Source organism: Notechis scutatus, chromosome 4 (genome assembly GCF_049901735.1).
Source record: "Notechis scutatus isolate UNSWTSFEM ecotype Mainland chromosome 4, rNotScu1.2, whole genome shotgun sequence".
NCBI lineage: Eukaryota > Metazoa > Chordata > Lepidosauria > Squamata > Elapidae > Notechis > Notechis scutatus.
Window position 1 is genome coordinate 91,727,208 of NC_142012.1, and position 17,322 is coordinate 91,744,529.

General features: G+C 40.3%; 1 protein-coding gene across 2 annotated transcripts in view; it reads right to left on the reverse strand.

Moving 5' to 3' along the window:
- Positions 1-9,484: 9,484 nt before the first annotated feature.
- Positions 9,485-17,322, reverse strand: part of SPOCK2 (SPARC (osteonectin), cwcv and kazal like domains proteoglycan 2) — a 123,578-nt gene continuing 115,740 nt past the window's right edge. The window contains exons 10-11 of one of the 2 annotated variants that reach the window (XM_087964102.1): positions 16,228-16,363; positions 9,485-11,636 (exon numbers count right to left, since the gene is read on the reverse strand). In XM_087964102.1, coding sequence (XP_087820228.1) covers position 11,636; positions 16,228-16,363 — 137 coding nt within the window. In that variant the 3' untranslated portion in view covers positions 9,485-11,635. Of the gene's footprint in view, positions 16,364-17,322 lie in introns of both variants that reach the window. The other variant, XM_026681222.2, reaches the window with a different exon arrangement.

The window sequence follows — 17,322 nt, forward strand, 5'->3', positions numbered from 1 at the left end:
CTTGCCTCTCTGGAGAACAGGATTAGATCTTCAGGCAAATAACCTGGAGGAATGCAGCAAGCATTAATTAAGAAAGGGCAATAATTAAGAACCATAGTCATGTAGAGACATCATGCATCTCTGATACAGCACAACTCATAGAAATATATTGCCTTTTGGAAGTTTTTTAGACCCTAGAAACCCTATTCTATCAAGAAAGTCAAATGAAATGATCCCCAACAGATGGACACAAGTTTGCACATAGTTAGATATGGAATTATTAAACTATATGTCAAAATGGAGAACAGGATTTTCCATAACTGCAACACTGCAAAGGATCCAAGCAAATATGCTAACCTAAGGAGTATATATGAAACCCACAAGTGCTGTTTCCCTTCCAATTTGTTCATAAGATTAGTAATCCAAGAATAAGCAAATTAATGGCACATCCTTTTACTCAAGGTTTACAAAGGGCTCTCTGTTACCTAGCTCAGTCAAGATCAGAAGCAATCTTTGAAGGACAAAGATTCACTTGAATATCTTCCTGTGTCAAATGACATTTGCAGACTGACAGCCATTGATCCCAGCAGCTTCCTTCTGACTAGTCCTCAGCTGTTACTACACAAGTGCCTTTTTCTTCCAGCTTATTTCCCACAATTTCCTGTAGTAATGCAGTGCTTGAAGGTTTTCTTGGACATTTTGCTGATTATTCTCTTCATCTAGATCAGGGTTGTCAAATCTGATTTCATTGAGGGCCACATCAGGGTTGTGTTTGATCTTGGGGGGGCCATGATGGGCGTGGCCATGGTGGGGCATGGCAGTTTGACATCATTCATGTTGGGGGGCGTGCCCATGGTGACCTGATCACTCTGCCAGCAAATATGTGCTCCTTAGCTCCGTTTTCAGTTGTGACACTCTGCCAGCAAAAATGGAGCTCGGAAGGGCCTCTGTTTTCGCTGGCAGAGGCATTGCAGGCCAGTCTTTGGCTGTTTTCAGGGTGGCTCTGCAGGCCAGATCTAAGCACCCTGTGGGCTGGATGCAGCCCCTGGGCCTTGAGTTTGACACCCGTGATCTAGATGGACAGGTGTCAGTGTCACACAGTCAGAGAACCCACACAAAACACATTAGGCTAGTTTGTTGATTAATAGAAGCAGAGATTAAAGTACAGTTTAGTTGGGTTCTCAAATGAATGATCCCTTAAGAGGAGTGAGAGCCACTGTGCTGATGTCTTAACCACAATTCCTGCTTCCTGGGGATGTTGCAAATGCAGGTAATGTTTGAAAAGCCAGAAGCATATTTGAAAGTCCAGGTTCTGAGGTGGACGTACACACAAAAGACTGCAATCGGGGTTGCCTTGCCTGTCCACAAAACAGGTGGATATGGGACAATGCCAAAGAACATTTTTACAGATGGCCATCTCATCGGCTGGCTTATTGGAACCTTAAAGGAGTCTAAAGCCATTCCACTAAATAGATAAGATGGTAGAAGCTGATGTTGTGCTTAACAGCATGCCAGCATCCCATGTATTATTATTTTTATTTAGAAGAATCTTTTTTGGGGAAAAAAACCCAAGTCAGATAATGTTGGGAATCTGTTAGGCACAGGGGTGGGATTCTACCGGTTTGGACCAGTTCTATAGAACCGGTTGTTACGATTCTGTGCAGTTCAGAGAACCAGCAAATTGTGTCCCTTGCTGGGCCCGCCCCTCTGCTCCCCACCCAGTCAGTCCTTATCACCCATGCAAAGCATAGCGTGCATGCCTGATATCGTTGACTGCATTCTCCCCCATCCAGTCATTTCTTAAGATATTTCTTTTTTCCCCCTCCCGATGATCAGCTGTTCTGACAATCAGCTGTGCCAGCATCCCCCTAGCTGTCTTATTGTTTGGCCCAGGAGGCTTCCCTGAGGCCCAGGAAGCAAAAATGTACACACAGGGAGGTGCTGCAAAAAAAGAAGCCACGCCCACCCAGTCACATGGCCATGCCCACCTAGCCACGCCCACAGAACCGGTTGTTAAAAACTTTGAATCCCACCCCTGATTAGGCACCAAAGCTCTGTGTGTGTTTGTGTGTGTGTGTGTGCTCACAATGATGTCCAGTATATTAGGTTGGGAAAGGGTGGGCTACAGTCATTACCTTGTTCCAATTTCCAGTATACGGTGGTGGAGACACTCAAGGGTTGAGTTGAGTTGAGTTTCAAAGGATCCTTAAAAATTTATGATGGCATAAATCAAGCACTCTTTTTTTTTGTCTTTTAATGACCCCATAATCCCTTGCATTGGGGTGGAGTTGGAGCAACTGAAGGGAGCTGAGTGTTTACTGGCTGGATGCCCTCCCTGTCGCCAATGCAGAGTTCACAGCAGTTAGTTAGCTCTCTTCCCATAAAAAGCATCTTAAATTTTTGCAACCATTTGCTTATTCTAGCACATATCTAGCATACATACAATGATGCCTAATTATTAACCCTCTGGGACTCTGGCCTGCACATCACAGCCATTCTGTGGTCTCTGAAGTTCTTGAGTGGTGAACTACATAAAATAGCCCCCCAAAAGGTGCAAAGCTCATCAAAGCTTGCTTGCAGTTGCTATGTTTGAACTTGTTAAATTTTGCCACGTGTCTCCCAGAAAATGACTAAGCATACACTGACCAACATATCCGGATGTCTTCAAAAATTAATGCTCACAAATGCGAAGCAGCTGGTGTCTGGACTGGTGTTCTCCAGACCTTTCAACTTTATTATGGAATTATGCATCTGTCTCTCTATGTTTCTTTTGACTAGGGGGCTGAGAAAGGGAAAAGGGGTCTCTGTATAGTAAAGTAAAGGTGAGGTTCATAGGTTGCAGTTGCTAGCATCGAATATATGTATATATTATATTGAATCTTCCTGATTATTTCATGTTGGAACCTGCCAACAACATTCAATCATTTTCTCTCTGTGTGTACATTTTACTTTTTGTTAATTGATTCTTTTAAAAACTCCTTTTATATGTGAAATGCTTGCAAAATATTCCCGAGGAAGCATCCAGGGCACTGCATCATGTTTAGGGAACACACACACACACACTTACACCTTCTCTAACTGAAGAAGTGCTCCTCATAGAAAAGAAGAAGAAAAATCAGGTATTCCATGAGAGTTTGTGCACTCAAGGATACAAAACTATCCAGTTTCCCCAAAAAACTTCCTGAAGTGGGATTTTTGTTTTCCAAACTTGCTATGGATCATTTGTTGTGTATTGCAATCTGTTGGAGATTGGTTTTTTCCCCTATGTTTTTTGTTTTAATTTTTCTCAGTAAAAAAACAACAACAAGCAAATCCAGCCAACGAATCTGACCGCATAGAAAGCAAGTGAGAATTACCCTTCTGATTTTCCCTGTCTCAGCCCTTATAGTAAAAGAAGCACAAAGATATTTGGGATGAAATTAATTTGGAGTCATATTTGTGTTCGGATTGGCAAATAGCCTGCTGGAATTCTTTTCTCTTGAATTTAAAAAGGATCAGGGGTTTCCAGAGAAGGGGATCAAAGACAAGTTTTGATCATGTGAGAGAAGCCGCCATCTTGATTTTTAAAACTTCTCTGCAGGTGCTCCTGTCAGCATCTCTCTCCACTGCGCTAGAGAAGCAACCCGTGAACCATTTATTATCCAGCTCTCCCAAATTTGCATCATCCAATTGTGATGGTAAGCTGCCCTTTTAACACAACTTCCTAAAGTACCTTTTTGATAGCAACAGGCTATGTACTATATCCCACTTTTTCAACTTAATACAGAGTCCATGCACATCTATGCAACTCAGTAACTCATCTATGCTGATAATTCCTAGCCCTGCTAATTTTGATAATATGATGCCCATCCTTTACTAACTTTGGTTGCCCCCCCAAAATTTTGTTATTCCTCTTCCCTCTGTTGCATAAGTTAGCCAAATCATCCATCAGCCGGTGAAAAAAGTGTGCATTAACTCTATAGAATAAGAATGTTTTATCTGCCACTGTTGCTTTTGATTAGCTGGCTCAGATATTTGGAGATGCAGCAAGCAAGTGACATTAGAAACAATGGGTAAATTCAAGTTCCTATTGGAAATTCCTTAGAGAGACCAACGAAGCAGAAAGGGACAGGCCTCATCTGATTGAATTTGTGGAAGCTGGCCACCTGGAGTGTTCTGGAGCTGGTGTTGTGTCAACTCTCGCTGGGAGATAGAGAGTCTTAAAAACAGCCATCATGTGACGGGCCTGGAAGTCTTGTCAAGGTTGAATTGCTTTTTGGTTTGTGCTGAAATATCCAGCATAGTAGATGGCAAAAGAAGAGGCATACAGAATTTTTAACAGCACTATTTTGAGCCAGAGCGTTTGTCCAAGTAAACTGAGTAATGTGATATTTTACAAGCAGTAGTGAATAATTAAGGATGGTTGCTATCCTCTCCAAATCAAATCTATCTCCGTCCTACAGTCACTGCATCCCATTTTCTTACCCCAATATTTCCTTCTCGTGGATTTGTTCCATGAGAGGGTTCATCAGGAGATATTTCTGAATAGGCCTCCCGTCTATTGCAGTTGTGATATGTGGCTTGGAAATGAGTTACAATATGTGAGAGAGTGGAATATTCCCACTTTTCTTGCAGTGGGCTGCTTTAAACTTCAGAGATAGCAAAGTCCACAATTCACTGACTCCATACCTACTGGTATAAGTTCAACGATCTTAAAAAAAATTAAATGGAGCTAAACAAAATTAAATCCTTTTCAATTTAAAAAAAAACACCAATTTTTTTTGGTAAAACTTAAAAGTTTTGTGTTTCATGAAGATTAACAGATCTCAAAGATACCATCATTAACAATGTTTATTATTCTACTTGCTATCATGAAGATGAGAGCTACGTCTTCTCTCTACAAGGAAGGTAATGAATGGAAAAGTTGAGATGATGCAGTGCTGCAGTTTAAAATGGTAAAAATGTCCTCCAAATATCCCCGGCGATTAATAGAAATAAAGCCGCTTCAGCTCCTAATAATTTCAGAAGCATCTTCTTGTTTGCTGGCTGTAAGGTCATCAATCCATTTTTGTGATGAAAATTAATCTGAAAAAAATTGTAGCAGGCAATTGCTTTATGTAATAGGTACCTTCTAAAAATAAAATCTACCTTGCTTTCTGATAATTGAAAAAATTCTATTCAGGGCCAAAGTATGGCAGACAAGTCTATACTTTTATTAGTAATCGTGATTATAAACTCAGACTAGGAAATAAACCGTGGTTTTAATCGTTGAATTAAATATTCCTAATTAGTGATAAGAATTAGGATTAGATTGATTTGATTATAAACGAATCCATCCTTCTAGAAAGCGTAGCCAAGGGTGAAGGATTGGTTCTAGAATCTTCTGTTTCAGAACCTTCTACTTTAGAATCTTCTCCAAGGAAGGTGTGGCAAAGATGGATTCTGGTTGCTTCAAGCTATATTTTTCTTCACAAGCTTTGTCTTTCTGCTCCTGAATGGGGAGTAAGCGCAATCGTATCTGCACAGTCATGACGAGAACAGAGATTATTGTTACGCTTTTTGTCAGCGTAATGATGATTTAATAGCCGATCAGCTGCTGTAATGTACTACTGTAATGCTGTGATGATGATGTAATGGTAGTAATGAGTCAGTGGGTTATTTGACTGCTACCACTTTAAGAGGCTGTATTATAAGAGAGGCTCTGTTGGAGCATATCTCTCTCTTCGTGTGTGCTTCCGTGCTGTAAATTATTGATTACTCTTTGTTCAACGCCTATATCGAAGTACTTGTATGTGTATATGCTTTGTAGGGATAAAAACCACTATATGTAAATATTTGCTCCTGGGTTGTCTCACCTAGTCACATTGTGCACCCTCTGACATTTTCCTTACTTTTCTTGACATTTTGTTAAGATTGGCTCAATATTTTTGTCTGTCCAAGGCAAGTCTCCAGTGATGCCTCCCCTTCAGCAAGATGGCACTTCTGCCTCACCTGCTCTGTGAAGCACCTTGAGATTGTTTATTCCAGCTACATGAGTACTACGTTAACAGGGGTAGCCATGTTGATGAAATACACTGAGAAGGGAATTGCATGTACAGTGCTTTGAACTTTGGAAGCAATATTTGGAGTGTGAAATGAGAGTGATCCCTGAAGCCCCAGCAGGTGCTGAGCATACGAAACCACTGAACAGGCTTACCATTGTGAGCTCCTGAAAATGGACCAAGGAATGCTGGCAGCTGAAGGGACAGCTGCAGTTTGCAAAGTATTGGCGAAAGGCCCATCCCTGAGCGATGCCTTGATGTTAATGAGAAAAGAAAGGGAGAGAAGAAAACCTTTGTGGCTTGTTGGCTTGCAGTTTAAGAACTGCTGTCACAGATTGACATTGTGTGACACCCTTGCTAACCACAGGAAAAGGCCTTTGCCATTTGGGAGGAATTCAGCACTTCTTGCCCATTTCAAGTTGGCTGAGCTCCTGTTCCTGAGGCACTTGAGGGATGAGAGAATTCAACTGCAACTAGCAAACTAGAAAAGTTAAAAAAAAAACAACCCTGCTTTTTCCACCACTGTTCTGCAGAGCCAAGAAAGTCTTATTGCCAGCCCTCTTTATCTCTATATGGGCGTCTAGGCATTTACAGAATGGAAAAAAAACCCATATCTCTGAAAAAAATAATAGCTGTATCCCTTATTGTGTGGATGAAGGTTTGAGTCATTGCTGGAGGCCATCTTTTCTGGCAGTGATGCCTTTAAGAGACTATCGTGGTGGGAGTGGTTCTTTGAAGAGCTCCTGAGGCTAAGCCTGTTTTTATCTTTATGTCAAAGTTAGGAAGCAAACAGGCTATCAGCGCTACAGGAATAGCACATGGTGATGTATTCTGCACAAAGCTTGTACTATCCCATTCAGTGAATTTATGACAGAGGAAAATAATGTAGATTTTTTTTTAAAAAAATTCTGACAATCCTCAAACGTCTTCATTTTTTTTAACCTTATGATTTACTTAAGGACGGAGTAGAAGTTTTGGTGATGGCCATTAGGAGCCTCCTTAACAGCCAATGTTTGTGCATACCTGCGAAACAGCAATGGGTCCTTCCAGTTGTTATCATCATCATCATCGCTCTTGACTTCACATGTTGCACATGTTGGGGCTAACAACCACTGAGAGTAATATTGTCGTGTTATGTCTTTAAATTAAATCTGAGGCTGATTAATAGCTCTTTTTTGGGGTGCAAAGTTTCTACAAATAAAGACATTGTACCCAAAGTGTGACTCAATAGAAAAAAATTTGGGAGATGGGTTCCTTTGTTCGATTGTAACATATGAAGTGTAGAAGTGACTCTCTATTTTGGATATCTCCCTGTTCATTTGCAATCTACTCCCTTCTTGCCTTAGTTCAGATTCTTTGAAGGCTATCCCCTGAACACAAAGACCTCCAACTTTGCTCTTCTGTTCGCTTGTTTCTTTTCATCCCAGGATGCTAAACTCTTCATTAAAAATTTGAGGTATTCCTATGCTTTACCCCGTCTCCTTCCAGATTTTCCCAGAACTCTTTTCAAAAGGAGCAATATCGCTTTTCAAATAAAACCTGCAAGAATGAAACTGTTGTGAATATACCTGCCAGCCAGTCTCTCCTGCCAGACTGTCAGCTCACATTTACAGACGGTGCTCTGGTTCATGTATAGATCATTGCCTGCTTTGTGTCTTGTGAGCACCGGCCATCATCATTTCCAGGGGGTGTGGCAGGATGACCTGCCCTAAACAAAAAAAAAAATGTTCCAGCAACCACGAAGATCAGGTTTTTCCTCTGCATAAATCTGCCCATTTCCCCCAGGTTGCTAATGTGATGAATGATTGAGAGAATTAGATACTCCTAGTCTAAAGAAGAGAAGGAGTAGGGGTGATATAATGACAGTCTTCCAGTCAGAGGTGGTATTCAGCAGGTTCTGACCAGTTCTGGAGAAACGGTAGCAGGAATTTTGAGTAGTTTGGACAACCGGCAAATCCCACCTCTGACTGGAGATTTTACAATATCCTTCCCTTGCCACGCCCACCAAGCCACTCCCACAGAACCAGTAGTAAAAAATTTGAATCCCACCATTGCTTCCAGTACTTGAGGAGCTGTTACAGAGAGTCAACATCAGTGGTGGGATTCAGCCAGTTCGCACCACTTTGGGAGAACCGGTTGTTAACTATCTGAGCAATTTGGTGAACTGGTTGTTGTAAGAAATCATTAGGGCAGAGAACCGGTTGTTAAATTATTTGAATCCCACCACTGGTCAACATACTCTCCAAAACACAAGACAGCAGGATAAATAATGGGTGGAAGGTTATTAAAGAGAAATCCAACCTAGAACTAAGGATAAAATGCCTGACCATAAGGACAATTAAACAGTGGAATGGCTTCCCTCCAGAAGTTGTGGGTGCTCCATCAGTGGAGGTTTTCAAGAAGAGATTGGACAGCCATTTATTCAGAATGGTATATAGGATCTCTTGCTTGGGCAAGGGTTGGATTAAGGTCCCTTCCAATCCTGTTATTTTATGTTTTAATGTAAACTATAGCTGTTCCTAGATTACAAATGCTTTATTTGTATCTTGATGGCATTTACACACAATAGTTTTAGAAAGAACACATAAAAAGTAATGCAAGCTTTTTGAAAGCTTACCTGCTACATCGCAAAGAAAAACACACAGGTGTATGCACCCATAGTTTTGACAGAGCAAAAACAAAAACCCAAAGGAAAATCACCTTTTCTACAAAGGTTTTCATTAAGATGGAATCACCTGCTCACTAGCTGGTGAGTATATGGAGCAAGAATCCAAAACATTACGCAGGAAGGCAATGCAGCAACTTTCTGTATGGATTACGGGACTTTAGCACTGAAAAATATTTCTCAAGAGAGTCCATTCTATTCCTGATTGTACAAGAGGGTCAACCAGTTTAATCTTGGGCTGCAAAAACAAGGTCATGGCATCTTCGTTAATCATGACATTGTCTTCATCAAATTTATTATGGAAGAAACTGTGGTGGATTCCACAGTGTCCACAAAATTGTACACCATAATACATTTGTTCCAAGGTTCTTTTTTTTTTTTTTTTTTTGCTTTCTCCCATTCATAAATGAGTTCTGTAAATTAACATGTAGGAAGAATTGTGTAATGGTATGTGGAAATGATTTTTGGAGATAGGAAGAGCCACAGACTAGACAACAACACAGATGAGAGGCAGCATAATCTCCAGATGGAATGTAGGCATGGCAAACATATCAGAAGGGATTGTTCCTAGTTTCTTGGCCTATAAAGGTATATTTTCTGACTTGTGAGATTCTGTTAGTGTAACCTTACAATAATGATGGAGCTAGTGTGTTTCTTGTCTGAATTACCTTTCAAGGTTGATAAGGTGTGAGTTTATAGCGAAGTGTCCACAGCCTAAATCGGTGACAGTCACATCCTCTTTCTTCAGATTCAACCTTCTCATCCACCTTGTATTTGTTTCAACACCACAACACCAACAAAAGTGAAAACGTAAAGAGAATGGTGTTTATAAATGTTTATTCCTTTTTTTAAAAAATATTGTCATATTTCCTTTCTTGGACTGGTGTATGTGTGCACTTGTTTCCTTAGCTTAAGTAAGTCGTTAAAGTAAGTAAGTAAAATATTAGGCAGACACCACAAAGGTGAAATCGATTTTTCCAGGGAGCCATAGAGAAGCAGCACAAGAATGTCACAGCTGGGTGATAAGGAAGGAAAAGCTCTAGGAACAGAAAAATCAGAGGCAGGATCCTGCCAAAGTTTAGCTTTTTAAAAACATCCCATCAAAGGTTTCCAATGGGTAGATTTAAAGGTTACATCTCCCAAAGGAAGCACATAGGCGATGAACTTTGTAGGATCGTGCCCCACAGCGTCCTAACACCCATGATACACACACACATACATTCTAACACTTGGTTTTGTATTCAACATCTAGAATTATCGAGATACAATTATAGCACTTAAATATACAAACTGAAATTGAAGCACGCAAACACGATCTTTAACTCTAAAATTCAGAAGTTATTATTGCACATCAGACTTGTAAAATAGGTTTCCAGGCTAATAGGCAAGTTTGTTTCTCTTCAGTTCTGATTTATTAAGCATATAATGTTCTTTAAAAAAAAAAGCAAACACTTTTAGGATAGTTATCTATAGGAGGTTTTTCAAACGCATTCTCTGTCCATTAATACTGAATATAAAGGAGAAAGGATTAATGGTATAAACAGATTTATGTTTAGAATAGCCATCCTCAGTTTTAAGCTCCAGATGTTAGACTCCCTTTGCCCATAATTTCCTGTCAGCAAAAACCCTTGATTATATTGGTTTGTATTATGGGAGTTACATATGGAGAGTGCCAGTTTAGCAAGAATCTTGCTTGGTTTTTTTTTAATGAGCAAACTGGAAATCCCACAATAAAATAGGTAGAGATCTTAACTTTCAACATGGCAACAAAGATATATGCATGTGTTTCTCTAGAGCACAGATTTAATAAAGGACTATTGGAGCTTTGCTGAGCAAGGAGGAAAGGCTCATTTTCTCATTGGAGGGAATTTTTGCTTCATCCCTCCTTCAGATACTCCAACCAAGTAGTTTGTACTCTTTATCCAGAATCACATCAACATGAGTTCAATCTTGACTCCATCAGGGGATTGGTGGCCGGAGAACTTCACTGCCTACCCATATCAGCTGCTCAAGCCAAGTAAATAAAAATGAATGTAATGAGACTTTGACTCTGACTGGCATGAAGAAAATAGCATTTTTTTAATGGCTGTTGAATGAAAATCACTAATCCCTCAAGCTGTTAGTTGTACAGCAACTAACAGCTTGAGGGATTACTGATTTTCATTCATTACCAGGATATTGAGTCTGCACAAGTGATGATGATGGTGGATTGTCTTTAAAACAACATTAGTGGGATTTGGGAAGGAGAAGGGTGGTATGTAACTGATCTAGAAAAAGTGCAGAGAAGAGCAACCAGGATGATTAGGGGACTGGAGACTAAAACATACGAAGAACGGTTACAGGAATTGGGGTTGGCTAGTCTAGTGAAGAGAAGGACCAGGGGAGACATGATAACAGTGCTCCAATATTTGAGGGGCTGCCACAGAGAGGAGGGGGCAAGCTATTTTCTAAAGCACCTGTAGGCCAGACAAGGAATAACACATGGAAACTGAACAAGGAGAGACTTAACCTGGAAACAAGGAGAAACTTTCCGACAGTGAGAACAATCAACCAATGGAACAGAAGTTGCCCTCGGAAGTTGTGGGAGCGCCATCAGTTGAGACTTTCAAGAAGAGATTGGAACTGCCATTTGTCAGAAATGGTGTAGGGTCTCCCGCTTGGGCGGGGGGTTGGACTAGATGACATACGAGGTCCCTTCCAATTCTGATTATCTGTTATCTGTAACTGATCTGAATTGGCCTCGAAACCACTATCATATTTTTACCAAGAAAATTGCAATCGCCAATAGTCAAACTCAACTTTAGTTTTTTACCTCAACCATTCCTGGAAGAAAAGATACACAGGATGATTATCTCCTAATATCCCACAGCGGAGAGCAGCTGTAATTTCCTTTTTTGCATTTCATGCTTGCAATGTCTTTTTTCCCTTGGCTGTGAAACTGTTCAGGTACATCATTCCTTTCCTCAAATTATCTACAAGAGATGCAAATCAAAGGAAAATAGTCCTTGCACACATGGAAGGAAGAAGAAAGCAATCTCTCTTCAGTAATTTAATGGAAGCTGATTTAATGTATTCTGACCTAATGTTCCAGCGGAATCAACTTTTCAGCCAGTTAAGTGCTAGCTGAGCTGTTTCTTGATATGTGTCATAATTCAAAGGGAAAAAAAGTTGGGGAAAATAACCAGAGAAGTTTCATTCTTATGGTTCGGAATGTAGAAAATAAAACATTAGGATCAAAAATATTGGGGCTTTTCATTCATGTTACAAAGAGTAGATTAGCTTTGCTACTGTGCTCAATGGCAAGCTGCAAGCAATCATAGTTCCATCATAAAACTACGTCTATGATAAACATGGTTTGAGAACATGTTATAGACACATACTTCATTCATGCCTACAAGTATTTGGTTAAAATTGTAAACATCCTAAGGAAAAATCTCAAAAAAGCATTAATTTGGCAGGCCATGCAGTCAATTGCACTAAGTTTACAATTTGGGTCAGTAGATTTTTTGCTTTTCTTCAGTTTTGCTATTCTTCATTTGCATTAGAGTCACTTAGATGCATATGAACTCTGATAATCCCATTGCCTAGCATTTAGAAGGAACTGTTGATTATTCTGATTTCAAAAAAAGGAATAGAAATGTAAACTGGTTTTCCAAAAGCCCAATATCTCCATATCAGGTTGAAACTAACCATATAATAAGATGCTTTCCTTGACCAATCTCTTCTTTCTAGTTCCATCAGCATGTCTATCAAGATGTTAAATCCAGTGGAATTACTACCTAATATGCTATACCCTAGAGTTAGATGTGGTGATCAGAGGAAAGAGATGATAATATCCTAGCCTATTTTGCTTGCCTCAGCAAAGGGTATCTTTATTTTTGAAAATGAGCTGATATATGGTGTTGAATTGCCAAGCTGCCTAAATGTAGCAGCTTATCCTTCTGGAAAACAATAGAATGAGAGTATCATGGATCACAGGGCTATAGAAAAGGGGTTAAGAGTGAGTGAACTAAACATTCCCTCTTTATTTGCAAGTTAGAACAAGTATTCTATTGTTTCAGAAACTGAGGTAAATTAATGAACCTTAATTAACCACATTTCCCTTCATACAAGCTCTTTGTACGAGGATTCATTTGTAGAAGCAGAAATTCTATGACTCAAAAGTCTGCCGTCAAAACCGGAAGGCCTTACTTGGAGAAGAACATCCAAACTTTATGGTATCCCTATATGGGGAAAAGCTGAGGCTGGCTGATTTGAGAGATGGGATCGATTCGTCTCTTTTTTTAAAAAAATCCATGCCTACCCAGAGGAAACAGATTGTTTGGAGATGCATGTGTGCATGTGTCAAAAAAGTCAAGATGGAGTTTGAAACCGTGTGACCGAAGCCCATACACTCAATGGAGGTAGAAAAAAGGCGGGACTCTGGTCACAAGGTTTTGGACCCCACCTGTCTTTTTTGAATCCCCTGGAACAGGGGTCTCCAACCGTTGGCAACTTCAAGACACAAGTCTTAAAGTTGCCAAGGTTGGAGACCCCTGCCCTGAAAGATGTCCAAGAGAGGTGAGGCCTTAGTAAAAGAGCCCGTGTGGGGTCTTGATTAAGATTTAATGAGAAAAAAAATGTTACCAATAGAAAATGCCAAATCTTGTCCAAATCTTACCCCTTCTAGATTTCTCTGACTTGTGTTAGGAAATCAGATCGCAACTCTGGATGGTTCTGCATTCATAGCCACTTGTCAAAGTGAACCAACATGGTTCATCTGAACTTCTTTTGTGGAGGCCTTTAGAGATATTATTGTCTTTGCTTCAGTCACGCAGCAATGAGTTGGCTGAAAACACGCAAGGCAAATAATGGGCTTCTTTCAAGGTAAAATTAAGACTGGAGCTAAGCAATCTTTTTCTTTTTTTTGTTAAAGAGACTTGAAAGCAATTTCAGAGAAATCTCACTGGGGTTTCTTCTCAAAGACATGAAAGTAGCATCCTACTGTCTATTGTTCACAAAGCTGTTCCCCTCCTTTTCTTCCTTTGTTATTTATGCTCAAGGTAAATGAATAATTATGTTTTTGATCATGAAAACCTACAAAACCTGTGAGGAAAGGCTTAAAGGTTGGAGAGAAGAGTTACCAGCAGAGTTGAGTGCTTGCTTGTTGCAAATCACCTTCAATTATCTGAAGGGAAACTAACAAACAATTGTCTGTAGGTAGCCACAGAATCATCAAAAGCTGTCAAGCAAGTCTAAATGGCAAAGAGTAGTTAACAAAGTTAACTAGTATTAACTGAAGTTAACTGTGTTAATTTGTTAACAGAGACAAGATGCTTTGTTTGTCTACCAAGCATCATTTGGGGGAAGGCTACCCTCAACAACAGAGTGTATTTTAGTGTGAAAAAATGTATTTACAACTCCTTAAACATGCATAGCTGTGAAATGCAAACCCAGACCCACCCACACACATTTATCACCTGCAGAGATGGAGCAAAAGGCCATGACAAAAAAAACTGAGCAAGACAATTTCAATGTTCAACATTTGAATACAGGCTAAGAAGATCTTAGGGGGGGAAAAAAGAATTGGAGGACACGAAAATTGCAACCTCTACAACAATGAACCCTCTCCAGAGATCAATGACTGAAGTAATAACTTCTCCTGCTGGGGATCAAATCAAGTCGTGTTCAGCCGTGATCTACTCTTCTTTCATGAGAAAAGATCAAGAAACACACGAAGACAGACAGGATCAGGAAGTGTGCAAGGGAGTGTGAGAGTTGGAAGAGGAGGAGGAGAAGGAGTAAATGTGAGGAAGATAGAGAATTCAATACAGCAAGGCTCATTTATTATCACAGCTGGACTACATAAGAAATCTCTGTTATAGAGGTGGCTGGACTTACTGGGAAGTGAGGCTGCTTAAAATCCCACGATTTGTTTAATGTGCTTGCACACTATTCCCAAGGGTTCAACCCGAAGCTCAGTATCTACATAAACATTGGGGTACTTGATGTAAGCCAAACTGCCTGCCCTCTTCTCAGTGTGTACTCACACATACTCATACACTCCAGCACTCAACATTTCTTCATGCCACCCAAGGACATGCACAGCTACAACTTGGACAGGATTGTAACACAGGTGTTCAAATACTTGCAAGCACCCATGCTCACAAACAGAGTGAGTGTATCCAAACAAGGGGAAGTGGAGAAATGAGCTTCCTAAAAAAAAAAAAAAAAGTTAATTGGCCTTGTTGGGATTAAAAAGCCTGACATTCCACTAACCAGGAAAATGATTATATTTTTCCCCAAGATGTTTCCCCACTGTCTAATTTTGAAAAACAATGCCTAATTTATTTGGGGAGGGGGTAAGAAAACATTTCAGGATGCTGAATAGAATTATCACGATCATTTTCATCATTAGCTGAAAGCACATGCTTATTCTTTTTAATGGATAATGCAATTTTGTGTATTTATTCCTATAGTTGATGCCTAATGTCTTTCTTCTCCTATGTTGTGAAGAGAAAAGACTTGTACTGCAGAACGTAGGAGGAGAACAGTGAGTTCCAGTTAGATAGATTTCCCACACCCAAGGCACAGAGCAATATAATAACAAAGCTACTGAGATACCTATCTTTACCAATACCTTTTATCATGGGAAACCATTTCTTGCAGTTGCTGTATCTAGTCTGCTGATTTCTTTTCCACAACTAATTACTTAATTCTTTTAACTGATGTTTTCAGCAATCTCTGTCCCAGAACTCCTTGCCTTTCCATCGGGATGTCTAGAGGACTGAAAAAGTCCTTTATTCTACAGCACTAGCTAGCACACCAAACTACATTTGAAGCAAATACAGACATGTTTGAAAGCTTTCCTAACCAGGAAGACTAAGTATGATCACCAGTAAAGGTAGATCACACGTTAGTGCACGGATGTTCAATCTTCCAGGGGAACTTCTCCAAGATTTTGGAAACCTATCTAGAAATGATTGCTGTGGAACTATATTTGTAAATAGCAATACATTAGCTGTTCCTCTTCAGTACCGTCCTAGACTTAAATGGCTAGTCATGGGAGAGTGGATTGCTCCTGATTTCTGACCTGTTAGGCAAATTCTGGTGATCTACTGCAATGAAGACTCACAAATGATCGGCAGATTGCTTGACAAGCATTTGGACAGGACATACACACTGCAGGCTATTGCTGGGCACCATAGCCAGAGCGATGAAAGAGACAGGTGTTTTGAGCCTGGTTAGGAACTGAAATGTGTCACTGATCATTTTTTTGTTTTTGTTTTTAAATTTCATATGAACAAAAGATTCTCTGGAACCTACAGGGCTATAGCTTTGATCTCTGGTAAGCTGGGAAGAAAGAGATGATCTCCACAGCCACAAAAAGAGAAATGGACCCACCCAGGCAAGTGTACATACATTCATGCATACACGCACTCCCACATTCTGCCATAGTTAGTTACATTCAACTGTGTTTCCTGATCATCTCGTTCAGTTGTTCCTCTCCATTCAGTTTTGACTGCTACCTCCCAGCCCTACAGCCTGCATCCTGGCCAAACAGTGCCCCTTGGTGACATCTACCAAATATAGCCGCCATCATCTGCTTCTCCCTCTTCTTCTTCTTCAGCTTCCTCACCGGCTTCCTCTGTCTCCTTCTCTTCCTCATCTTCCCATCCGACACCACTCCCAAAGTCCCCTGAGAATCCAACAATGTCATCTATAGAAACAAGAACAAGAGAAATGCAGTTGGAGGGGTACATTTCAGTGGTGGGATTCAAATTGTTTTTACTACTGGTTTGGTGGGCGTGGCTTGGTGGGCGTGGCAGGGGAAGGATACTGCAAAATCCCCATTCCCTCCCCACCCCACTAACCTGCTTTCCAGCTCCGTTCTCCTGTGCAGGGCAACAAAAGAAGAGCCAGCCAATCAGCTGGGACTTGGGAGGCGGAGAATAGATGGGGGCGGGGCCAGTCAGAGGTGGTATTTGCTGATTTTCTGAACTACTCAAAATTTCCGCTACCAGTTCTCCAGAACTGGTCAGAACCTGCTGAATACCACCTCTGGTACATTTCCTAATTCTTCAATAGTGGAGAATATATTCTGAATTGTTGGGAAAACAACTTCAAAGAGCACTGACAGCCCTTCACCTCATCCTAGGCTTGCTAGGAAAGAGATTTTTATATTCTTCAGCATTAGTTTCAAAGATTTTGGCAGCTGTTTCAGAATGCAGATTCTTACAATACAGGTAGTCCTCAACTTACAACTGTGTCAGCGTTCCAGGGAAAATCCATTCCTTTGAGTAACTCCAAGACACACATCATCTTAAAGTATTTTTATTAGAATAGCACCGGGCACATACTGTGGAAATCTGGAACTAAATCTTCCCGGATTCCCCACAAAGTCCCAACCTACAAACCATCACCTTTTCCCTCATGACCACATCACATGTACCAATCCCAAAATAAGTTCTATTTCTTTCTTCGCCACACTCTGTAACCTTGAACTATCCAAACAATATATTTTGTCTACTAAGAGCTACTCAATAAACATCACCCCCTCCCACTTTCTCCAACTATGTGGCAGCGATGAATTCCATAGCTGACAAACTGTTTGTTTGGTGACTGAAGTTATGACGATACCGGAAAAAAAACTTATGACCATTTTCACACTTATGACCA